This window comes from Hydractinia symbiolongicarpus, chromosome 4, assembly GCF_029227915.1.
Source record: "Hydractinia symbiolongicarpus strain clone_291-10 chromosome 4, HSymV2.1, whole genome shotgun sequence".
NCBI classification, from domain to species: Eukaryota; Metazoa; Cnidaria; class Hydrozoa; order Anthoathecata; family Hydractiniidae; genus Hydractinia; species Hydractinia symbiolongicarpus.
Genome location: NC_079878.1, coordinates 8,276,680 through 8,301,979, shown reverse-complemented (window position 1 = coordinate 8,301,979; position 25,300 = coordinate 8,276,680). Strand labels below are relative to the sequence as shown.

The window sequence follows — 25,300 nt, the reverse complement described above, 5'->3', positions numbered from 1 at the left end:
TGCAAGTTTCAGTATAATCCTCTCTATATCAGTTTCTGCATACATTTCAATTCAGTTTAAACATTACCTTAGTATTAGAAAAAACAAAAGTAAAAATTATGGCTACATAATTCTTTATCAAATTCCCTGGAACTGTCACATACTGAGCTTACAGTTTGTTCATAAAATGTCATTGCAAACCGACTGGTTCCAAGGGACAGTGTCACCACCAATAGTGTCTAGAATGCTAGCAATTCAGTAATGTGTAACTTCAAGAAAGCTATTAACAATACTTGCCAATATTCAGGTATCTTGACAAATGATTTTTTACTGATAGAATAAATAAAATATAAAATAACTTTACCAGCGACTCAGACAATGTGCCCGTGTTGGAAAGTCGTATTCAAAATCAAAGGAGTCAATAACAGCTTGAGGCAAACCCTCCACAGGTGCTATAGGTCAAAATATGACAAAAACAAAAAAATGAGATGACTGAGGTCCAAATAAAAATCAACAGGGATTTTTTTGGACAGAAATTACTTCAATAGGATAGAAATATACCTTAAAAAAAATCTTAATATTTCTTTATTTAAAATTTAAATAATGCTTAAAGTTATAGAAAAAGATAAAAACACAGTGAAGAGATAAAGAACTTTGAAGTTTAAAAACAAATTGCAGTACTTTACCGCACTTGTAGTAAATTATTATGTCTTCAGCTTATGATTTTTTTGAAAAGCCTAATCTGATCAAATTCTATTTGTTACTCATATGTATTTTTATAAACTAAAATTACTTTTGCAATATTTAAGGAAATACAGGATTTAAAATTGAATTACATTTACTTTTTTGGATGGCATCATTCTTTAAATTGTTCAGTTTATAGTGCATCAACAAAAAGTGGAAGTTGGCAAATTTTAGTCCCTCAGATTGAATGATCCATTCATCATTTGGTTTCGCCTAAAATGATGATACAGTGATACATAAAAGTGCAAGCTAAAGATTACATTTTTTTGAAAACTGCATACCTTTAAAGTCGTATCTGTGACAGGTTTATCAAGGTTCCAGCCCTGGGGTCCTAATATCTCTTCAATGCTTTTTATAAACCTTAAAAATCATCAAACTATAGTCAATCCCTGGTATAAAATCTTATTAGGATCTTGTAAGATCTTGTAAGATCTTACTTATGACAAGATCCTACAAGATCTTTGTAACAACTTGTTAGAATCTTAAAAAATCTTATTTAATAATATCTTACAAGATCTTATCAAGTTTCTTGAAAAGTTTCAAATGACCCAGCAGATAAATTGAACCGTGGTGACTACGTATGTACATCAATTATGAAGAAATTTATATATTTATTTATCCTCCAGAAACAACACCCAAAAAATTAACCTATTTTTGGTTGATAAAGGCTTTGTTTTTATTAGGTACTTGATGATGGCACAAATCTGCTGAATGTTCCTTGGGTGCAAAATATAAGTATCCCAAATATGCTCGGAATTTGGCCAATAAATTGTGGACTGATGAGGAATTGTTGAATGGCATCATCGAGCCACGAAACAGTCCAAAACTAATAAAAGTCATGCACCCATCCAAAGACTTTGAAAAGATGTGGTGCATGTGCCTGGCATCAGTAAATCAGATGGGACAGGATAAGAAAAAGAAAATAAGGGATCGTCTCAAAATGTTCGTACGTTTTTTTCGTATAATTATACGAACGCTACGAAGTACTTCGTTTCGTGAAACGAATGTCATACGAAGTGCTTCGTTTAAAATAAAAAATATAAACGAAGTTTATACGAACTTTTTTAATACATGATACGAACTTAAACGAAGTTTTTTTATCATACAAAATAAAATGATACGAACTTTGAACGAAGTAAATTGCTATACGATCTTGAAACGAACTTCAAAAGTACCGGCGTAATAGCGCGTAATTATTTCAATACAAAATCAGAAACAAAAGAATTAAACGAAGTTTTTTTGACATAGGAAAAGAAATGATACGAACTTTAAACGAAGTAAATTGCTATACGAACTTAAAACGAACTTCAAAAGTACCGGCGTAATTGCGCATAATTATTTCAATACGAAACCAGAAATAAAAGAAGTAAAATATACGATTTATTTTAATAGTTTCAACCAAACTTAAATTTAATATCAAGCATTTGTATTTCCTTTTTAAAATATCGAATTTAATTAAATTAAACAGTTTTTTTTAAAACTAGCTACTTTCATAGCATGTCTAAAAATTACGACAGTGATATCGATTGGATATATGACACAGCCAGTTCCGACGACGAGACTGATTTGTTGCAAAGTATATATTTTTTTATTTTTTTCTCCCCTTTTTTTAAACTCTTAAATTTATTAATGTAGTTAAAATTCAATTTACTTATTTTTTTAGATAAAAATAAAAGACGAGGAAGACCAAGCATACACGAGAAATATCCGGAAATAATTACTTGTGTCAAGACGTTGATAGAACAGGGTTCTGCTGAAGCTCACTTACGTCGGAGAGACAGTGTTATGTACACAAATGGGCTTTCTTTGAATGATATCGTTATGCACGTCAAAAAAACCTTGGGTATAACTGTTAGTCGCCACACCATTCACAGATTAATGCTTCCACCCCGAAAAAAAAACACAGCGAGTAAAAACTACAAATGTCTGATAGACGCACGTGTTCCTCCAAAAAGAAATACAAAAGAAAAAAAAACACACGACGACTTTCATTTCACTTGCGGTCAAGTTCGCATAGTTAACGAAATGGGATATCTTTGCAAAGAAAACACACTTATGCTGTCCGTAGACAATAAAAATAAAGTTGATGTGGGTATTCCAGCGAACAGCAGACGAACGAAAATACGCACTTTTCATTTGGTTAACGAAGCACCAAATTATAATGATCACGATTTTCCAAATCCAAACTCAAAGCTTGTGCCTGCTGGCTACCAAATACTAAAGGACCGAATACAGCGGAGTCGTTCTCTTTCTCCTGCAAAGAAAATTACTTTTCGACGCAAGCAATTTGCCAAAGCGCGATAACCAATTTTTGGACCTAATACAAGAGTTTGGGGGTAGCTGTCCGATTCCCGAAAATAGCGAATTCCATAATTTCTTTGCTTAAAAAGGTGATTTAGAAACAATGTTTAAAACTTAAAAAAAGGCCTTCTAGCTTTTCCACACACAAAAAATGGGCGGCACTGAAGATGTTACATGTTTTTTGATGTTACATCTTCCGAAAAGCTACTACTTAACGCTATTCCACTTTAAAGATGCGAAAGTGTGAATAACAAGTCTTTGACTTGTAATTATGCTTCATTGTTTTCTTGTTTGTTAGGTATTTCGGTCAACTCTGTTGTTTTCGCAGCTTAGTAATTATCCTCAGCAGTCCTACATCAATTAAATAAACATTAAAAGCTATATATATATAGTGGAATATTTTACTAGTTTATTATTATAGTCTTATACTCCTCACTCTATTCACACTTACAAATATATAAGCATCTATAAATATCAACAATCCAACCGTTATTTTAATAACGAAAATCTACAACAATGTCTTCCGAGGTTGTTTACAAGAAAAAGACAAGAGTACAAGCCTTGGATCCCGAATCAAAGCATTGGCTGTTAGCGACGATCACTGATGTTCAACTTGAAAGTGCGAAAGTTACTTGGAATGGTTACTCCAAAGAGTACGATTGCTGGCTAAATAAAAAAGACATTCGTATGCCGGTTAAAATAAGACCAATGATTTCCAGAAATTTAATATCGAAGAAAAACTTTCCAAATCGAAAACATCCAAAAGATCTCCAATATGAAGATGTCATTTACGACATGAAAAGAAATCAGAAATTTATTGTTGACACAAACGATCAATACGAGGCTAAAGTATGTCGACAAATACTTATGCTGATAATTACTACTATTTTTTTAATGCTAAATTCTAACATTTTTTTATATTATTATTAGATTACTACAACCACTGGAGAAGCAGTTCTTTACGAAAACCTCAAAGAATACGATGGTGAAATCGTTGCAGTAGCGGAAGAACCTGATGCAAACATGCTACAACTAGATTTTTCAGATGACACAACCGTTGAAGTATCAACAGAAGAAAAGTCGTGTTTACCGGCTTTAAAGTCTTTAGACATTTTGTTTGAACCTGCCTTAAAAAGGTCATCTTCACTTTCACCAAAGGACCTTCCAACCCTTCAAGAAGAAACATTTCAGCCTGAAATCCATGAAACAACAGAATGTTTAGAAGAAGGAGAGAGTATATCTTCACTGCTGAAGAAATTATTTCGAGAAATAAAAGAAATTAAGGTCGACATACGGGAAATTCGAGAAAGAATTGACATAAACGAGGCTACCACTAATCAAATAAATGATAAAGTAGAACTTGTGGAAACAACTACAAAACACATTGAGACGCATTTAAAAAGAAGAAAGGAGAAAAGTAAACTTTCATCTGAAACATTTTTTGTTCGTCCAGACAGTACCAGAGCATTTCAAGTCACCCCCACTGTTAACGCCACTAACATTACTTCCGAAGAATTTAACATGACACCTGAAGTCACAAGTATCCTGGCCGATATCACTAATGTGACGCCTGAACACGTTAATGTCGCGCCCGAAGAAATGCAACCTCCGCAAATTTCCTACATGCATTTACTGGAAAATCCCATGACTACTGACCCAACCACATTTCAGCTTTTTACTGAAATGAATGATCCAGTTAACTCGACGCCACTTCCAAAAAAAAGAAAAATAAATTCTTGTGCTTGTTATATAAAACAGCAACTGCAAGCGTTGTATACCGAGGAAGAGCTAGCGGTAGGAAGAATACAAGGTGGTGTTCGAAATTACCAAACAGGAGCGTTAAACACTTCTTCCCTCTCTCCGAATCGTATGAGTGTTATAGTGCGTCAAGCAAAAAAACGGTACAGCGATGAATTTATGGAAATGAAAAATTTAAATGAAATTGTGAACTCAAAATGCAGACAAGTAAAACGAAAATTAATCGCCAAACAAAAAGCCAGAGACAATGTTTAATGTTTTTAAAAGTATTTTATCGTTGCGTTTTTAGAAAAATTTGTATATATTTTAACCACTGTTTGTATATATTTTAGCATATTTTAGCACAGTTTGTATATATATTTTTATTGCAAAAAAAGCAAAAAAACAATAAAAAAAATAGCAACTGAAATTATTTTTACCTATTCACCAATAAAATTGTGCCGTGACAAGATAAACAAACATAAAAAAACATGCATGCAACCTGAAAGCATATAATCAGCCTTATTATTTGCAACGCGTAACGAAGCCAAAGTTGTTATTATTAAAAGGATAAAAAGTTTACACGAAGTTCCAACGAATGATTTTTTTCCTTTCATTGTATATAATATATTCATAAAAAATATAGTTGTTGAATCTCATTTATCCTATTTTTTGTCATTATCAGAAAGTCCAACGCTTTTGTTATAAATTAATTTTTAGGATTCTCTAATTTCTAATTAAAACCTTAAGATATTCGTAAAATCTCTGCAACTGTAAGATTTTGTACAGTATGATCATACAAAGAATAATGAAAGAACTTGTTAGATCTTCAAAAATTTATTTTAAATATATTTTATCAACAATGTTGTAAGATCTTAACACAATTCTTAGTAAGAATTTTGAAAATCTTACAAGATCTTGCACTTTTTTGCAAAGATCTTGTAAAATTTTACCAAGAATATAGATCGTAGTAAGATCTTACCACAATTCTTTGTAAGAATTTTGGAAGATCTTGGAAGATCTTGCATGTTCTTGCCAAGATCTTGGAAGATCTTATCAAGAATATTGTAAGATCTAGGTAAAATTCTTAGTAAGATCTTAGTAAGATCTTAGTAAGATGTTTTATCAGGGGTGATATGCATAAAGATTCTTTCATAGGTTAAGTTCATTGCATTCCACTAAATTTCACCATTTTAGCAAAAATAAATACAGGGTAACCAGGACACAAAATTTAACAGGGATGATTGCTCTGTTTCCCCATCATTACGCTTATAAAAATTAATTATTAACCATGTACAAATTAAGCATAAATTTCTTACAGTCGGATGTATATAAATATTTTAATTTGTGCATCCCGTAACAACCCACATATCATACTTATAATAATTACCTTTCCCAATCAGATGCAGTGGTAAAATCATCAATTTCAAACACATCAGGTTCCTGTAAAAAAATTAGAAGAGAATTAAACTTGAGACTTTTTCAGTGGGTCAATTCACATAGAACAATTTTATAGGAAAAGCATACGATGTGACCATAAAATGAGCAGAAAGATGTTAAATGCAGCTACATAATAAAACATGCAAGTAACTGTAATGTCAAGTTAAGTAACTAAAAACTGGGGTAAAAAAAAGTAAGGTGTCCAACAATGTTGGAAGTTGGTAAACAGCTAAATCTGCTAAATCTATATACTTGATTTGCTGACGTCAAATGTACAACAAGAGAAAATTACCAAGACCATTCTTGCAAGGGCAAAAACCTCAACATATTTCGTTAAGTCATACAAAAAGAGTATTACAATCTATACAGTTTGTTGTAGTGTAGCACACACCAAAATTGGCTATTTAGTGGATTGCATACAGCAACCCTCCCCAGAGTTTTACGCAAAATGTAAGAAATCAACAGTTTCTCCTTCTAATTCTAAAAAAAGAAACCCCAGAAACTAACTGCTAAAGAATGTTCCTTTTATTATTTCCCTGTCATCATTAAAGCACAGCCCCGTCCCCAAAGAGCTCCCCCTCTCTTTGTTATATTTAGGGACCTCATTTTACAAAAATATTTTGTAGTTAATTTTGCCACCAATACGATTTGAAACGATTTGATACGATTGTCAAAATATTATTTGTGATACAATGTAAAACTTTTCGAAGTTATTGAAATGAATTTTGAAACAATGTTTAACTAATCAGAAACCAATTAAACTTATAACAATAAATGTAAAATTATTGTTTATCTTTCTTTTATTCAACACAATATCAACATCATCAACAACATCTTTTATCGTAAAGCAGTTTTTTAAAATTAAAAATAAACATTCTTTCTTAAAACTACTGTATTTTCCGGTATATAACCCGCAGTTTATAAGTTGATTTTTACGACTTCCACAGTTGGTGCGGGTTATAATGTGGTGCGGGTTATGTGATAAGTTTTATATTTTCTGTCATTTGCTGTGAAATTTAAAGTTTATACATTTAATGAAAAAAATAGTATATACCAACAGGATAAAATGCGTACATTAATATAACTGCATGCACGATCCTATACGTAATCTTACTTCAACTACGTGATTTAATTTTTTTTACATAGTGAAAATGCTTTAACTTTCTATTGATTGCCAATGCTAATATTACGAGCTCTCTCTGAAACACAATTCTGGAGATCATTTTTCTTTTGTGTTGAATGTAATTCTAATCTATTTATATTGAGCACATTGAAATGATTTGCTTCTGGTAATACAGCAATATAGCAGGTATCATTTTTAGGTTTAATTGGCATGTATTTCACAACCTAGTGCCCAGGACTTAATTATTAATTCCTGTTAAAAATATTGAAAAATGTTAAAATTAAAGTAAGTATAGATGATAATTTTCTTTTTTTATCTTCGCTACCTTCAAGCAACAGGTGGCGACTGAAAATATGAAAAATAAATATAAAATACAATTAATAAGACACACACAACTATCTCCTCCTCATTGCCACCATGCATTTTATCATCCACACTGTGATTGCTGAGATATAAATGGATAACAAAATTCTATAAAAATTAGAAAAGAACGTTCCGTACATTGCTGTTACAGACAATCAGTGATAATTATTATGTTGTTTATTTTTATGCCAAAAAAACTTAAATGTACATAAAAAAAAGAGATTTTAATTTAGGTTTATAACCTGATAGCATGTTTTTTTATTTGTCTGTTTGTTTAATCACAGGAAGCAAGAGTCATTATAAGCAGAAACTATTGTCTACAAATAAAAAGAAAATAGCATTGTCTGATTCAGTACTGTCAGCATTAGCAGAAGATCCACTTTTTAAAATTAATTTTGAATTCATTATTATTTCGGCTATCAGAGACAAGGAAGTTAAAACTGGGAGAGTCGCTAGTTTAGACACTCGGTTCTCGTGTTTGGGGTTCATCATCATCATCATCATCATTCTCGGCTTAACGTCCGTTTTCCATGCTAGCATGGGTTGGACGGGGTATATTAATGACCCTCTTCCAATGTGATCTAGACTGTGTTAGATCTAAACTCCATGAGTTTAAATGTCCCCCACTTGTCTTCAGCATGAAAAAAAAAATGACACAGAATACACGCACATGTTTATAAAATGATTAGGGCAAGTAAAAATACGCTGAATTTTTTTCTTAACACAATGCAGGTTATGCAAGTAAGTAAAACAGATTGATTAAAATTTTTTATGCGGGTTATACAAAGGTGCGGGCTATCTGATAGCATCTAGTTTATAACTCCCAAAAAAAGCTGAACTGCGGGTTATACCATGTGCGGGTTATATACCTGAAAATATGCGAACAATTCGCTTTAAAATGGAAAATATTGCCATAAAAAACAATTTAAGAATGAAGAACAGCGATAGAAAAGCTTTGTTAGATCGCATTTTAAATATTTAAGAACGAAAAACGGCGATATAAATGTTTTTTTAGATCGCAATTTAAAACTTTAAAAACGAAAAACGGCAATAGCAATGTATTTTTAGATCGCCTTTTCAAAATTTAAGAACGAAAAGCGGTGATAGAAATGTTTTTTTAGATTGCATTTTAAAAGTTTAAAAACGAAAAACGTCAATAGAAATGTTTTTTTTAGATTGCATTTTAAAAGCTTAAAAACGAAAAACGGCGATAGAAATTTTTTTTTAGATCGCATTTTAAAATTTTAAAAACGAAAAACGCCGATAAAAATGTTTTTTTAGATCGCATTTTAAAAGTTTAAAAACGAAAAACGGAGATAGAAATGTTTTTTTAGATCTCATTTTAAAAGTTTGAAAACGAAAAACGGCGATAGAAATGTTTTTTTAGATCGCATTTTAAAAGTTTAAAAAGTTTTTATAAAAAGAACTTTTAAAAGTTTTGCATGTTAAAAAATATGTTTCGACGATAAAGAAATATTACTAAAAGTTTTAAAAGTAGCATTAGTTTTTTTTAAAATATTTAGATCATTGGATTTGTTGTTTTTTAAAAGAGCTTGTGTTTTTTAAATAAATCGAGATTAAAAACACGTTACTATAATTAGTTTCGTTGTTAAAAAAATAAAAATTCAATGGGTATTGTTTTTAAACAATGTTTCTTGCTATGCTTTTGTTTTTAACACGAAGCAATTATTTTCGCGCAATTTGAAAGGAAATCGCTATGCTATTGTTTTTTTTAATGAAAGCAATCATTTTTGCAAGTTGAGCGTACGCGTACGCTTACATCTGGACTGTACTGTAGCAAAACTTTACGATTAAGCAGAAAATGTTGCTTTACTGCCAAAACATTTTACAGAAAGAAAATTTAACTTAGTAAAATTATAATATATATTCCTGTTGTTTTAGCATATGATGTAGTTTACTATTGGCATGTTGTATGAAGTTTATTTCTATGGCTTCCATTACATTTATTCTAAGCTTTAGAACTTTGGTTTGCATGTTTCTATATGCAATAAAACTGACCATACAGTCAACAACTTTTTATTATGAACATTAACAATACATCGAATTCTGCTCCTACCAAACATGCCACAATCCGCATAATCAGCATGTCACACTCCGTATACTAAGCCTGTCACACTCCGTATCGCATAGCAAATTTCTTATATTAATCATTTCACACTTCTTTTACTAAGGGCCCATCGACAAACAGTTTTCGTCTCCGTTAACGGCAAATTGGCCGCTAGACTCGGACCCCCCTCCCCCAGCCCCTTAACGGCAAGCCCATTTCCCCTACATTAGTTTTCGTCTCCGTTAACGGAAAATTTGCCGTTAAATAGAATTTTGCCCCAATCCGCACTTTACGGAACAATCATTGTGGAGAGTTATACAAACACGAGATACATTTTTTTAACAACGAATTCTAGATTATGTTGGATTTTTACTGTGGAAAAATTTTCTAATTTGTTGAATTTTTTTAATTTTCCCTAAAAGAAACAAAAAAGGTGAGAAAGTGAAATTCGTCTCCATTTTTATATTTTTAACGGACGATGCATTACACGAGGGTGCCGATAAGCCGCATACCGCGTAAAAAGTGCGGGCGTTTTCAGGCGAGTTCGGGGTTTTGTAAAAAATTCAAGCATTCGCCCGTAAAAAACCTGAATAGGCCCGAACAATGCCCGAAAAAACAAACAAAAAAAAACAGACACTAACATGATTCAAAAAAACTATAAAAAATAAAATAAACTTACTATGTGGTAGCAAAGTTCTCAAAAGAACTGTTTTTGATGGTTTTTGATAAAGTTTACTTTATAAATAACTTATATATAAACTTTATTAACTCCTTTCTCTTCTAGCGCCTTCTTTCCAACTATCATCCGCATGGTTTGTTACAAGCATTTCAGGAATGTTCCGGCCGAGCTCGGGAAAGTGCGGGCGGTTTCGGGGGACAACCCCCAATTTTATTTTATTCAAAAAGTCGCCCGAACTCGCCCGTACATATCCGTATACTAAGCATGTCACACTACTCCGTGTACTAAGCATGTCACACTACTCCGTGTACTAAGCATGTCACACTACTCCGTGTACTACGCATGTCACACTACTCCGTGTACTAAGCAAGCCACACTCCATATACTAATACTGTCTCACTCCCGTATACTAAGCATGACACACTCCATATATATAGCATACTTCGTATATAACGCCTGTCACATTTCATATAGCTAGAATACTCCATATGGCATAGTCTGTATAGCATAGTCAGTATAGCATACTCTGTATGGCATACACCTTATAGCACATTCTGCATACTCTGCATAGCAAATTCAGCATAACATACTCTTGGTATCTCAAAATCTGTATGCCATAATCTGTTTGCTGCAATCAAACTAATGTTCCCACACCCCGTATCGCTACAATATACTTCGTATGTTTACAATGGATGAAGAAGTAGGAAAATAATGTATTGTCTTTTTAACTTGTTTGTGCTAACTCTTGCAGGCCTTTTTGACATTTCAGAATAAAATACTGAGGGTTTTCAACATAATCACTTATAAATAAGATGTAGCTACATATATTTGAGATTCTTTATTTCTGACATTGTTATGACTGTCAATGTTCTAACTGTTGGCGTTCTTACTGTCGGTTTTGTGGGTTTCGTGAGTTTGGTGTTGTTAGTGTCGATGTAGTAACTTTTTATCAACTAGATATTATACCTTGCAAGCTGTTCTTTTTTATTTTGTGTAAGATTTGCGTGCACGATTTAATGCGATTTGACATTTAACATTTTGTAAGATTTTAAGAATTTTTTTTGTATATTCACTGCTGACGTCAGAAAAACATCTAAAGCAACCTATTTTTCATTGGCCTTTTGCTTATGTGGATTTTTCCGCTGGCCTTATCGACTAGTAAAATATAAAATGAAACATACCGCATCGTCATCCGCCATCTTGCTTGTTTTGATTGCAAATTTAAGCAAATGCGACTTTTAGCGAGGCGCAGGGGGTAAGAAAAACCAGGACATTTTCAAAAAAGATTTCCGCAACAAAAACGGCCGAAGCTGGTACCCTCCTTTGCAATACGAGGGTGAAGTTGGATACCCTCAAAGTTTTTTTGGCTGAGCTACATCAAAAGAAAATAACGTTGACGATGTACGCCATAACCATTGATTTCACCATCAACTTCTAAAGTACTGCTACCAGAAAAAAATGCGCGGAGAATTTTCAATAATTCCGCGATTTTAGGCTATTTTCGCGCAATTTTGTCTCACGAATCATTCATTCTGCTAAGTTATAAATAAATAATACGTGGAAAAATAGCAAAAATAGTTCTACAGAAGATTTAGGCGATTTTGTTCCAATATGAAAACAAGTTCTTGCGATGAGTTGCTTGTCAATCTTTATATGGTATACCATATCCATGCTAAGTTTATCAACAAGGTTTAAAAGTCATTCAAAATTAGTTAAATCATCCTGTTCCTCTTCTTCCATCCCTGAAATATTTGATACTTAAAAAGTCCTGTGTAAGTAGGGTTAAAAAGCTCTAAAACGAGATCGTAAACTCATACATATAACTATGGCAAGAAAAAAAGTTTATAAAAAAGATTGTCGCAGAGATCAGTAAAGGTAGAGAAATAGACAGGGTTTTTTTGTATGTTTACACAAATGATATAGTGAAAGTAGTCGGCCAAAAACGTTTGCTTGTAGATATAAAATTCCGCTTTGAAGAAATTCGGATTTGACGGAAGTATAATTTCCAATTATCATTAAAATTCAACCTTGTCCCCAGGTCATGTCGATCTTCTATGTCATCAGGACGGCGATACATTCTAATGCAAGAAAAGATACAAGATGTAATGGGGACGAGGTTGATTACGGTTGGGAAAAGTGAATTGCGCCACGCGCAGGATTCACACGGCAAAAGAACATTATTCTTCTCGGTCGGTAATTTTCTTAGTCTAAGCGTTTAAGATTAGAGTAAGTTTCTTATGAAATAACATATCAATTTTCACAATTATCATTATCGGTATGGTTTAACAAACATCCATATCTACAGCGCCTTTAAGCGTTAATCCACATACAGAGAGCTATATGAAAAATAAATGACTACTTGACTATTATTCTACAATCCATTATCGTTCTTGCTTTACAGACCATAATTGTTCTTTATAAAACAATATTTACTTAATGAGATTAGTTTCGTATTACTTGCTGTCTGTACCATGTGAATGTAGACGTGAAGTAGAGCGCTGAGAAAAAAATTAACATGGCAAGTTCTAACGCTAAAAATCCTGTAACTCTTCCTTCTATTGATGATCTAAAAAAGTTAAACGAAAGACACAACTTGGGTTGTAATGAAGATGAGTTAAAAGAATATCAAAGCATTATGAAAAATACAGTAGCTGCATATAATTTCATTGATGCCCAAGAAATACCTTCGTACGTATCTAAATATGGAGGTAATCGAGAGTATTTGCGACCTGAAGGTGATGAAAACAAATACAATGCTTGGTATGTGAAGTGTAATATAGAGGGTGCTACAAGTGGAAAACTTGCTGGGAAAAAGTAGCTATAAAAGATAACATAGCTGTAGCTAACATTCCTATGATGAATGGTTCTAAAGTTGTGGAGGGCTATATACCTGAGTATGATGCTACTATCGTGCAACGAATTCTAGAAGCAGGTGGAACAATCTGTGGAAAAACAACTTGTGAAGACCTTTGCATAAGTGGTGCAAGCTATTTTACTACATATGGGCCTGTTCATAACCCATGTAATGTAGAGCATTCTGCTGGCGGATCAAGTTCCGGAAGTGGAGTGGTTGTCGCCAATGAAGAATCTGATATGGCAATTGGTATATTTGGTCCCACCTTATCGAACTTTTTTCACTTTTTGTCGAAGGCTTCTCTTGCGTGTCATATTTTCATCTTCTTTATAATAAATTTTGTATAAACAATAAGATTGTACTATGACTATGTTCGGCAGTTATGTTCATTTTAAGGGAATACCTCAAGAGTAATTGTTTGAACTTTAGATATCTCACTTTATACCCAAGATGTCTCATTACATTGCTAAGATATGTGTTTATTGCACTACCCATAATCCGCTAAAGATATGATAGGCAGGAAGTGTGCGGTGAAATAGGGTACAATCTTCTAACATGAAGTGAAATTAATTTGTGTTAATTTATCAGGAGGAGATCAAGGAGGTTCCATTCGTATCCCATCCAGTAACTGTGGTATCGTTGGTTTGAAACCTACACATGGATTGGTACCCTACACTGGAACAATGCCAATTGTTTCTTGCATTGACCATTTAGGCCCTATGGCGAAAACTGTGGCAGACTGTGCACTGTTACTTGAAGTCATTGCAGGTATGTACATTTTCTATTTTCTTTATATTTCTTTGTTTGCTATTTTCTATTTTCCTATTGCGCCCGCAACTATATTTTTCAACATTTTGTCGATACAAAGATAATCTAAAGATTTGATTTTTGACAAAAATGCAATGATAAGTTTACAATAGACCCTTGTGGCTTACTCTTTCTCCAATTTAAAAACACTTCTGTTTTATGGTGTTAACACTTCTCTGCTGTACTTGACACTTCTCTGCATGTGGCAACTGAATTAAAAAAAATTGCAATCATGACAGTTTGAAGTGGTCATTACTATGCAAAGCCACTACCTTTGCGCACACGTGAGTCAAGTAAAGAGCGTTTAAAAAATTGTTAGGGTGTGTTTAGCGCACCCTTGCAATGAAACAATCTAAGTTGCGGCCCCTCAAAGGTCGTAAAATTCGGGAAAATGGTCGTGTTGACAATTAGCATGTACAAGCTCTAATTCGGCTGTAAACAGGAACAAAGTGAACCCTGAGGCATGTACAGAACAGCAGCGTTCACATCATAAGTCACATTTTACCAAGTCTTTTTATTGTAGCAGGTTCCAGAAAGCATGGGCATGGATAAAATGATATCTCAAATTACTTCGTCTCCGTAGATGCAGAGCTAATATAGTAGTTATTTATCAAAAGACAAAATAAATGGCAGTATGACTGCTGGAATAAAAAAAAATATAAATAAAAATAAAGTAATTAGCTTAAAAACAATACCACAATGTAATTTTAAGTTTATAGTCCACTAATATATCACATTTTCAAAGGTTTTTACAAAGAACAATAAATCTTTCTTTTATGGCTGAGAGCCGTTATGTCATTTCCTCAAAAACATTAATCTCGTTAAGGGCCAGAATTGGGTCTGGTATTTTTCACATTCATAGAATAAAAATGCTTCATACTAATGAGAAATTATCCGAGGAAACACGAAAAGTCTTTTATTTAGACCAGAACTTTTTTGGTAATAAGATATGTGAACTTTTTCGTAGTTTCAATGCTTTTTATTTACTTTAAGCTTATAATATACGTGTCTGTTTTTACATGATTTGATAATGGGTTCGACTATCGTCAGAGACCATTTGAAGTTCCTGAATATTCAAAATTAATCTTTCCAAATGTAAAACCATCAAGAAAGCTTAACATTGGTATCCTTCAAGAAGGAGTTGATTTGTGTGATGAAAATGTTCAAAATGTTTTTAACACATCTGTTCAATGGTTAAAAGATGACGAACATTTCGAAATGAATCACGTAAGCCTTCCTAAGCACCATATTGCGGAAAAGCTTGGTTTGCCAATACTAGGGAATGGAATCTACGGTGCTATGATCGATGGATGTGGTTTCGGAACAGCTGTATCAGGTAGAATTTTATTAAATTTCAGGATTACAAGATCCCCTCGGTCATTGATTATTCTTAATTATTCTTAATTACTTAAGTTTGATAATTAATTACTTAAGTTTGCATATACTTTAAAACCGTTTATACGATGATATTTCACATATAAACAAAGGGGATTTTGCTCTCAAAGTGCTTGCGACACTTAGTTTTTTGTTTTGCTGTAACGTGCGATTACGAAAATACCCTAACTTTAACTTTCGAGAGTTCAAAAACGGATTTATGCTAGAACGTAGTTTAAGAGAAAAACATAACCAAGCTGTAGGAAATACCCTCTATGACAGGTAAAATTGTATTAAACTTGCCTGATTGGAATCATGTTGGGGAATTAAATTTTTTGTGATTTATTATTTGGAAATGTTTTACGAAATTTGTACTTTTCAGACAACAAAAACCTTGTCCACGGAAATATTTAAGCAAAAAAAACCTAAGAGAAAGTAGCGACAAGAAACTTGCATCAAACGCTAGTTAACAATACCTCTTTTGCTCTAAGTCACAGTGTAATACGCAGTTATAATAACGTGCGATGTTTTATTTTACCTGTAATTTAAAAACATAAAAATCTCACTATCTATTAGTACAATTCTTTCACTGACTAATCAAGCAAAATTTTCTTTTAGGTATGCAGTCACATACTCTGGCTAAAACGTTGTTTGACGGTTACAAAAAACACGGGAAAGAATTATCTGAAACAAATAAATATTTCACATTAATTGGTTCTTACCTTCAACAAAATTATGGGCCATACCATTTTGCAAAGTCGTCAACATTAGTTGCCCACTTAAACGGGGAATATAATACACTGCTTGCGAAACATGACGTCGTTATTATGCCAACATTGACAAAAACACCATGCAAAATTCCCCGTAAAGATGCCTCGATTACTGAAAAAATAACCACTGCATTAAATATGATTGGAAATACCTCAATATTCAATGTCACTGGACATCCAGCATTGACATTAAATTGTGGATACGATAATGACTTGCCAGTAGGGTTGATGATTGTTGGAAAACATTTTGATGAAGTAGGAGTGCTTAATGTTGCAAGTATCTTTGAAGATGTCTTCCGAAAGCGAATGTCAAAATAAGCTTCTGAAAAATTCATATCAAATAATACACTTACTTCATATACAGCACGATGGTGGGTTTCGGAAGGAACAACTATCTTTAAGGTGTGAGTAAGGGAAAAAAATAGTTTTTTTTGCAATTTTTTTTCTAACTTCTTTTATAAAAAAAAAGTGAACTTTTTAATGGTGAAATTATTTTTTTATAAAATAGGATAGAAATGCGGAACACAATCCTCATCATTTGTCTTTCAGCTGAATTTGCTAAAAATATCAAATATATGTGTAAATGCATGTTTCTCACTTTGGGAATAAACTGTGATATGAGCACATTTTGTAACAATAACATAATCACAACCAATGTTGTAAAAAACGATACCATTGAATTTCTTGTATCGCTTTTCTTTTAATGATTCTTTATTTTTATCCGACCAATTAAAAATCACTTTTTTCACTTTGACTGTCATTTATGCTTTTTCGTGAAAAAGTTATTTTTACAAGCGAGCAACACTAACAACATCAAGCTATATAAAATATCAAAAAATGTCTACTTATCGCCATAAAGCTTCTGCTCCTTCAAAAAGGAGAAAAAAAATTAAAAGAAAGTGTTCTAACTCTCCACCCGAAGATTGAAAATCTCTATAATAATACGCCAGTTCTGTCTGTCTGTGACTTTTGCAAAGTGGATAAAATTTCCTTGATAAAGTCTATAAAACATCGTCTATAAATTTGTTCTGTAAATTACCAAACTTTGACGTTAAAGCAATATTGACGTCAAAGGAAAGTATATTAAGATAAGTGAAGCCATTGCATTGCACTTTTAAATTTAAGGCTAAATAACTTGGAAACGGGTGGAAACAACTGACGTCATCTCCTGCGTAGGTAACTAGGGACCACCTTTGACCAATTTGGGTAAGTTTCCCAAACCTGGGTCCCTGAATCCGTTTCGGGAATGGACGGGTTGATGACGTCATCAAAAAACCTTCAAACCCTAATATCTCTGCAACCGTTTGTCAAAAATACACGATCCTATACATTTTCTTGATCAGCGTTTCAAGATCTATACGATGAAGGCAACAGGCATACACATTTCTGAAAAAAAAAGTTTTGTGTTCTGACATGTCTCTGCTGACGTCATCAAAATTTAAATGACGGTTATTTTTCTCTGTTATCCTGCCTAAGTGGATTTTTCCACGGGCCTTATCGACTAGTCTATATAATAATACGCCAGTTCTGTCTGTCTGTGACTTTTGCAAAGTGGATTATATTCTTCACAATTTTCTTTAACAAATTCTATAAAACATCGCCTATAAAATTGTTCTGTAATTTTAAAATAAGCAGTATGATTCGCTGAAATGCGTACTTTCAAACGGGACGGCATTCTAATAAAAAGTTCCGTTAGCGTAAAAACAAACAAACATAAAAATTTCTCGACAAAGTTCTCGACACAAAAGGCGAACTGAAGAAGCGGTTAAAAAATGTCTTATTTTCGACGATCCCTTAGTCACATAAAAGTGCAGATATTAAAAGCAAGAAAAGTCAAAGTGGAGAAGTAGAAGTACAAAAGTAAAGTTAGAAGCCACGAGAAGTTGCTTCGAAAGTGAAGAGTGCAGCTAGAAGTAGTAAAGAAAAGTTAGAAGTAGAAAATAAAAGCTTGGGTTTAAAGTCGATTTGGATTCACATATAGTAAGAACTTTGATATTTTTAGATGTTATGTTTTTATGTCGCTAGAGTTAAGTGTCCGGCAGACTCGCATATTTAAAAAGAAAAAAGTCCAAGTGAAGAAGTAGAAAAAGTGAAGTTGGAAGTGAAAGTGGAGCTACGTGGAGCTAGAAGTAAAGTAAATTTAGAAGTAGAAAATAAAGGCCACCAAAAAAAAGCACAGAAGAACGATCCCTTTACCTTGAAAAAAAGGAAAAAAAGTGGTTTAAAAAAGCATAGCTATATATTTAAAAAGAAAAGAGACCAAGTGAAGAAGTAGAAAAGTGAAGTGAGAAGTGGAGCTAGATGTAAAGTAAAGTTAGAAGTAGAAAACAAAGGCTAGAGTTTAAAGTGGATTTGAAATCACAAATAGTAAGAACTTTGATATTTTTATTCGTTTGGTTTTTATGTCGGTGGAGCAAGCAGACTCGCATTTCCCAGGAAAAGCTACAGTTTCATATTTTACCGCGTATGTAGCCATATTTGTTTACGTTTTGTATGTTGCATAATTCATGAGCCCTGGCGCGTAACTAATGTATTGTCCTAAAATTCAAAATGCTACATAAAGCTGTTGGCTGACTAAAAAACGGAAAACTTTGGTTATGTTGAACTGTAATGTTATTAATTTTACATTACTATTGCTTCCCCCTATATGTGTTTTTCTAAGCATAAATAGCTAGCTTTAGTTTTAGGTAAGTGTTCCCAGTTTAAGTATATTTAACTGGGTGTCTCAGCTCTACTGTTAGCTAGCTAATGTTAGCCTCCAAGTCCAGCTCCCCATCCCATGGTTAGCTCTCTAACCTATGACTTCTGTTGTTATTCCCCTTTTTTAATTATATATAGCTAACTACTATAGTTTCCAAATTTCTCTTCTTTTATGAGCACGAATTATGATGTAACAAGCTAGCTAGCTACCTACAAAATCTTTCAAAGACTTGAACTTTTGCAGGATAGTAGGATGTATTTTTATGCCCATAGAGAGTATAGATGAATTCCGTTGTTTACATTTTCAGTGGTACGCTCTTTCAGCTTTGGCATTTGCGTGGCAGGGAAAAAGATTGGGGTGCTAGGTGAAGCAAAGTAATTTTCACTTCATTTCTTCAAACAAACGAAGGCATTCTTATGACTTTTAATGAATTCAAATAAAACAAGGCATCAACCTACACTCGATAATAGTTTATAACCCCAACGATGTCCCCGTTAGAAGAAATCCACAGTAAAAGACCTTTCTTTACCAAATCCTAGCATCTTTTTTCCTGCCACGCAAAAGCCAGAGCCAAGGAGCTTACCGCTAAAAAGTAAACAAATCACGTCACGCTGGATCCATCTATAATTTTTTTCACATTACCTGTGCACTTTACCACATGCAATATGACAAGTGGAACGAATTTTATAAAATTTAAAGTGTGTGTGTTAAGTTATTTATTATTGTTTTGTTTCTGATTTTGTAATCTAATGGGCGATGACTGCAAAAACCAATCTGTTTTACATTTTGTGTAAACTTTTGTTTACGAACCGTATACAATGTTTCCAAAATAATGATCTTTTTTTATTCAAGTTTATTCTTTGCTTATTGATTTTTTGACATTTAGGTTCAGAATTGTTGGTAAAGGGCAGTACGGATCATCATACTAAAAAAGAAAAATTTTTGTGTTCTTAACTGGTTGATTTTTACACTGTGTGTAAATTTTTGTGGGAGAGAATGGTATGCAACTGAAATGACTGATTTTTGTAGATTTACGTTTAATGTTTTCTAAACTATGGCTTTTTCATATTTTTGTATAAGCTTTTAAGGGAAAGACAATATTTAAAATGTGTAAAGAACTTATTTTTGTTGATTTGTGCTAACCTTTGCAGGCCAACTTTTTGACATTTCAGAATAAATCACTGAGGGTTTTCAACATAATCACTTATAAGATGTACATATTTGAGATGCGTTATTTCTGACATTGTTATTATCCGTGTTGTGACTGTTGGTATTCTTACTGTCGGTTTTGTGAGTATTGGTGTTGTGAGTGTCGATGTTGTGAGTGTCGTTGTTGTAACTTTTTATCAACTAGATTTTGCACCTTGCAAGCTGTTCTTTTTTATTTTGTGTAAGATTTGACATTTGACATTTTGTGTAAGATTTTAAGAACATTTTTTTTCTATATGCATTTCTTACGTCAGCAAAAAACATCTAAAGCAACTTATTTTTTTAATGGCCTTTTGCCTAAGTGGATTTTTCCACGGGCCTTATCGACTAGTCTATATAATAATACGGAGCTTCTGTCTGTGACTTTTGCGAAGTGGATAAAATTTCTTTAATATATCTATAAAACATCGCCTATAAATTTGTTCTGTAAATTAGCAAACTTTGACGTTAAAGCAATATTGACGTCAAAGGAAAGTTTATTAAGATTAGTGAAGCCAATGCATTGCACTTTTAAAATTAAGGCTTAATAACTTGGAAACGGGTGGAAATAACTGATGTCATCTCCTGCGTGGGTAACTAGGGACTACCTGGGACCAAGTTGGGTAAGTTTTCCAAACCTGGGTCACCAAATCCGTTTCGGAATGGACGGGTAAATGACGTCATAAAAAAACCTTTAAACCCTAATATCTCTGCATCCGTTTCTCTCAAGTACACGATCCTATACATTTTCTTGATCAGCGTTTCAAGATCTATACGATGAAGGCAATAGGTACACAAATTTCTTGAAAATAAATTTTTGGGTTTGACAGGCCATTGCTGACGTCAACAAAATTTTTAACACCTTATATCTCCTTAGGTTTTTGTCGAATACATATGATCCTATACATTATTGTGATCAGCGTTTTAACCTTTACACGTTATAGGCAACGAATAAACTAAACTTGGCCAATTTTTTTTTGTACCTGCACTGTTGACGTCAGCAAAAAATCTAAAACAACCTATTTTTCCATTGTCCTTCTGCCTAAGTGGATTTCTCCACGGGCTTTATCGACTAGTGACACATAATAAGAGAAAAAAACTGTCACTTTTCCGATAAAAGTCGGTGCTTGCAACTAGTCTCTTATAATAATACAGAGACTGTGTCTGTTTGCAACAGGCAAAGTGGATGTCTTTATTTTCCTTTGATGTTGCCAAAAAAGTTATGTCTATTATGTTAAATTCTTTGACGTTAGGGCGCGACGAAAATAACACTACTTTAACGTCAATATCCTATATTAAATTAATGAAGCCATTACAGTGGACCTAAAATTTTGAGGCCAAATAACTTGGAAACGAGTTGGTGACGTCAATGTTTTTTCACCGCGTGGGTAACTAGGGACCACCTTTTTCCAAACCTGGGTCCCCAAATCCGTTTCGGAATGAACGGGTTTATAACGTCATCAAAAAACTTTTAAACCACAATATTTCCGTAACCGTTGGTCAAAAGTACATGATCCAATACATTTTCTTGATCAGCGTTTCAAGAGCTATAACATGAAGGCAACGGGTATACAAATTTCGAAAAAATAATTTTCTGTACTTTTATTAGGGACTGCTGACGTCAGCAAAATTTTTAAACCCGTAAATCTCATTAACCATTCATCAAAAGCACGTGATTACATACATTTTCTTGATCAGCGCTTTAAGGTCTACACAATAAAGGCAACGTAAAAACAAGGTTCTAATTTTTTTTTGCAGATGGGTTGCTGACGTCATCAAAATTCATATGACGCTTATTTTTCAATTTTATCCTGTTTCAGTGGATTTTTCCACGGGCTTTATCGACGTCAGCAAAATTTTTAAACATCGTTTCAAGGTCTATACGATGAAGGTAACAGGGATATAAATTTCTGAAATTTTTTTTTGCGTTTTAACCGGCCATTAGTGACGTCAGCAAAATTTTTAAACCCTTTTATGTCCTTTGTCGTTCGTAGAAAAGATATGACGTTTGTAACAAGGAGTTTTTCAAAGTTTTGTTTTTATTTCCATCCTGTCTATTTGACCGAGGATGATACACCGCCGTTTTTTCCCTTTTAATCTCCTTTTTTATATATTTTTGTCAACTAACTAAACAAACGGTAAATGTAAGAATCATAGTAACACCAAAACACATATGATCCTATATATTATTTTGATCAGCGTTTCAACCTGTACACGTTACAGGCAACGAATAAACAAATTTTGCCTTTTTTTAGGATTTGCAAAGCTGACGTCAGCAAAACGTCTTAAACAACCAACTTTTTCAATGTCCTATTACCTAAGTGGATTTTTCCACGGGTCTTTATCGACTAGTAAATAATAACACGCAATTGAACAAAAGCGTGAGTCGAAAGAAAATAATGTTTTATCCAGCGATACGACTCAGACATTTATGTTATCATATCAAATCTCTATTCCATTAGATGTTGTAACATTTTTTCCTTTTCCTTTTTGTTTATTTTTACTTTGCCCATCTCTCTTCTTGTGAATATGTTTTAAGTGCGAATATGAGCAGACACGCGCGTAGTCCGGAAGTTGTTAAAAACACCCGTAGCAAACATTTAACTATACGAAAGTGATGATATTTTTTAAAATCTTTAAAGCTCTTTTTCGCAATGTTCATTTTTTGTGTTAGTACTGCTAGCCTTTTCATCTTCATTTACAAAACTATAAATCTACAAGGTGGAGGGTGAGCGGCTTTTAAGACAGATGTATCTAAAAACGATTTTAAATTTAATTCGCAAGTGTGAAGAGATTTCGAGTTATGACGTATTTTTTAGCGAATTATGGTTTGTAATTCGATAAAAAAAGTTAATGGAATATATCTTCAAAACGGAAAATAATTACACTATAATCTTCAAATCGTTTCTAGATCAATGTGTTGTGATTACAAAACAGTGAACATAAATCATGCAAAACTAAAAGTTTTGTAAATAGAGATGCGTTAGTAAAGGAGGGGTCAGTTTTTTAGTGTCTTTTAACGTCTTCAATTTTATTTCGCTTTCAATAATTTCTATATCATCTTTTAGGCAATTTTATAAACTTTCAGAAAATATTATACAACAATATTACAACTTTCACGTAATCTTAATAGAAGATATTGTAAAACATCACACTTTTTCCTTACTCACACCTTAATTTAACAACATTACATTTTATCGTAACTTGTGTACCTTCTTAAGCAAATACAGGCCGTCCAAATACAAAGCCTAACAAGCCCTGGGGACGAGGTTGAAGCAAATATAATCGAAGTCTATCACTTTGCTCGTTTAAATGATTTTATTTACTTGCTTCATGTTCCTCTGTTATATATACTGTTTCCCAGACCACAGTCAGTAATATTCGTTTTTAAATTTTTGAGCTGCATTAGATCCGTGTGTTTCTATATGCAGGTACTTATATGGGCCCAAAATAGTACTGGGTGTGAAAGGACAAAATGTCAATCTTGTCGTATTTCTTTGGCCAGCTTTTTTTGCCAATGTACCAACTTCGTATATACGTGTATGCACGGTACCAACTTTCTTCAAAAGCAGAACATTTTAAGGAGAAATTAGCTTTCTTCACAGAGTTTTATATTAGAATGAATTAAGACATATTTTTCAAGCGTTTTTTTAATAATAACTAGAAAGCATAATAAATAAAATCCGCAAAGGCAACCGGGCGGTTGCAAAATAGCAACAGCTTGGTGTGTCTTATTATTCCCAGTGGGCACAAGAACGTTTTTTTAACTTTCAATAGACGTCATTTTGATCGTTCAATTAACGGTCAAATAACGTACCGTTTGAACATTCAATAACCACTTTTTCCAGGACGTTTTAATACGTTCCGCATGTAACGTTCAAATGACGTTCGAAATCAACGTTTAAATAACGTTATTCCGTTGGTTCAATAAACGTTCAAATAACATCCCGTTTGCACATTCAATAACCACTTTTTTCAGGACGTTTAAATAACGTTCGAAATATAGCGTTCAAATAACGTCATTCCGTTGGTTCAATAAACGTTCAAATAACATCCCGTTTGCCATTCAAAAACCACTTTTTTCAGGGCGTTCAAATAACGTTCCATTTGTAACGTTTAAGTTACCTTATATGGTGATTTAAAAAACGTTTAAATAACGTCATTAAGTGAATTTCGCATGAAAGAAAGTTAAAAAAAAACAGAAGATAAATATATGAATTTATTAAAATTAAAATCGGTGAAATACAAACGGCTTTAATTATTATGGAACACATAAAAATATCAGTATTACTTAAATATTAATAAATTATAATATAAATAATTTTTTTTTCTCCTTTGAGGTTTCTATCACGTGTTGCTTTTTTATCCACCTTCTCCACATCGGTCTGGTAAGGACGAAAACTAGAATAAAATAAGGAAACAATTTGTATGATAGGCAAAACATGCAGGTGATTACAAGACTGACACGAAAGCCAAGTCATCAAAATGTTAAGAAAAAACTTACTTTGTACGACAGGCTAAACATGCAGGTCATTACAACACTGACATGAAAGCCAATTCATCAAAATTTCAAGAAAAAAACTCTTTTTTATGGTCATTACAACACATATATATTCAAACCTTGGCTACATAGCTAGCTACACTTCTTATATATAATAAGAAATTGTTTCTTTATTTTGTTGTAATCGTTCCTGCAACGAAATTTTTGTATCCTAACTATTTATAAAGTTACCTTACCCTGTACGTACATTTACATAACATAAAATATATACAACTTTCCACCGGTACCTTTTTCCGCTATCATTATTGCCCACTAGACTATGTGCTCACAAAATTGAACCATTCGCGCTCATAGCTCGCAGTGGCTGATGGACTTCAACCTTGTCCCCGGATTCGTTTTCTCTTTTGACTACCTAGTCACAAGTAAAAGAGACAGAGTTCTGGAAGCGATGTAAATAGGACAACAAGACAAGTTGGTCGCATTAAAACAATAGGCTACCGCACCAAGCGTGTTTTGTTGAATATGTTACTCCCTGGGGACTAAAATTAGCACTTCTTTAACACTACTATGCAAACGACGCTTTTGTAATATCGTTATTTAAAAACGTAAATTTTGGTTTCTTTAAGATAATCTTTAAAAAAACGTTCACACTAATAACGTTAAAAATACAT

The 25,300-nt window shown here is 33.0% G+C and overlaps 5 protein-coding genes across 7 annotated transcripts in view; 4 read left to right on the top strand and 1 right to left on the bottom strand.

Annotated features, from left to right (window-relative positions):
* The window catches only part of LOC130641076 (rab3 GTPase-activating protein catalytic subunit-like), a 41,705-nt gene extending 25,373 nt beyond the window's left edge, over positions 1-16,332 (bottom strand). Inside the window, exons 1-5 of one of the 3 annotated variants that reach the window (XM_057447725.1) lie at positions 16,192-16,332; positions 6,152-6,204; positions 1,005-1,083; positions 816-936; positions 344-431 (exon numbers count right to left, since the gene is read on the bottom strand). In XM_057447725.1, the coding sequence (XP_057303708.1) occupies positions 344-431; positions 816-936; positions 1,005-1,083; positions 6,152-6,204; positions 16,192-16,218 (368 nt within the window). In that variant the 5' untranslated portion in view covers positions 16,219-16,332. Of the gene's footprint in view, positions 1-343; positions 432-815; positions 937-1,004; positions 1,084-6,151; positions 6,205-11,615; positions 11,685-16,191 lie in introns of those variants that run through there. The other 2 variants (XM_057447726.1, XM_057447727.1) reach the window with 2 other exon arrangements.
* On the top strand, positions 1,661-3,042 carry LOC130641087 (uncharacterized). Its single transcript, XM_057447741.1, has 2 exons — positions 1,661-2,299; positions 2,387-3,042. The coding sequence occupies exons 1-2, from the start codon at positions 2,221-2,223 to the stop codon at positions 3,025-3,027; spliced, it is 720 nt and encodes a 239-aa protein (XP_057303724.1). The 5' UTR covers positions 1,661-2,220; the 3' UTR covers positions 3,028-3,042.
* Positions 3,255-5,333, top strand: LOC130641081 (uncharacterized protein PF3D7_1120000-like). Its single transcript, XM_057447732.1, has 2 exons — positions 3,255-3,873; positions 3,955-5,333. Exons 1-2 carry the CDS (start codon positions 3,541-3,543, stop codon positions 5,035-5,037), a joined length of 1,416 nt encoding a protein of 471 aa, XP_057303715.1. The 5' UTR covers positions 3,255-3,540; the 3' UTR covers positions 5,038-5,333.
* On the top strand, positions 12,654-14,168 carry LOC130641084 (amidase-like). The gene is given in 3 exon segments (XM_057447738.1): positions 12,654-13,244; positions 13,247-13,537; positions 13,877-14,168. Coding segments are annotated over 3 exon segments (870 nt in total). The 5' UTR covers positions 12,654-12,949; the 3' UTR covers positions 14,161-14,168.
* Positions 14,319-23,765, top strand: LOC130641088 (uncharacterized protein in nthA 5'region-like). Its single transcript, XM_057447743.1, has 3 exons — positions 14,319-15,431; positions 16,088-18,926; positions 19,827-23,765. The coding sequence occupies exons 1-2, from the start codon at positions 15,314-15,316 to the stop codon at positions 16,555-16,557; spliced, it is 588 nt and encodes a 195-aa protein (XP_057303726.1). The 5' UTR covers positions 14,319-15,313; the 3' UTR covers positions 16,558-18,926; positions 19,827-23,765.
* Positions 23,766-25,300: the final 1,535 nt, after the last annotated feature.

Excerpts from the sequence above, each read along its gene's own strand:
- LOC130641087 (XM_057447741.1), top strand. The coding sequence starts at position 2,221 with ATGTCTAAAAATTACGACAGTGATATCGATTGGATATATGACACAGCC. Across the intron at positions 2,300-2,386 it reads CGAGACTGATTTGTTGCAAA|ATAAAAATAAAAGACGAGGA; the intron begins GTATATATTTTT and ends TTATTTTTTTAG.
- LOC130641081 (XM_057447732.1), top strand. The coding sequence starts at position 3,541 with ATGTCTTCCGAGGTTGTTTACAAGAAAAAGACAAGAGTACAAGCCTTG. Across the intron at positions 3,874-3,954 it reads ACGATCAATACGAGGCTAAA|ATTACTACAACCACTGGAGA; the intron begins GTATGTCGACAA and ends TATTATTATTAG.
- LOC130641088 (XM_057447743.1), top strand. The coding sequence starts at position 15,314 with ATGAATCACGTAAGCCTTCCTAAGCACCATATTGCGGAAAAGCTTGGT. Across the intron at positions 15,432-16,087 it reads TTTCGGAACAGCTGTATCAG|GTATGCAGTCACATACTCTG; the intron begins GTAGAATTTTAT and ends ATTTTCTTTTAG.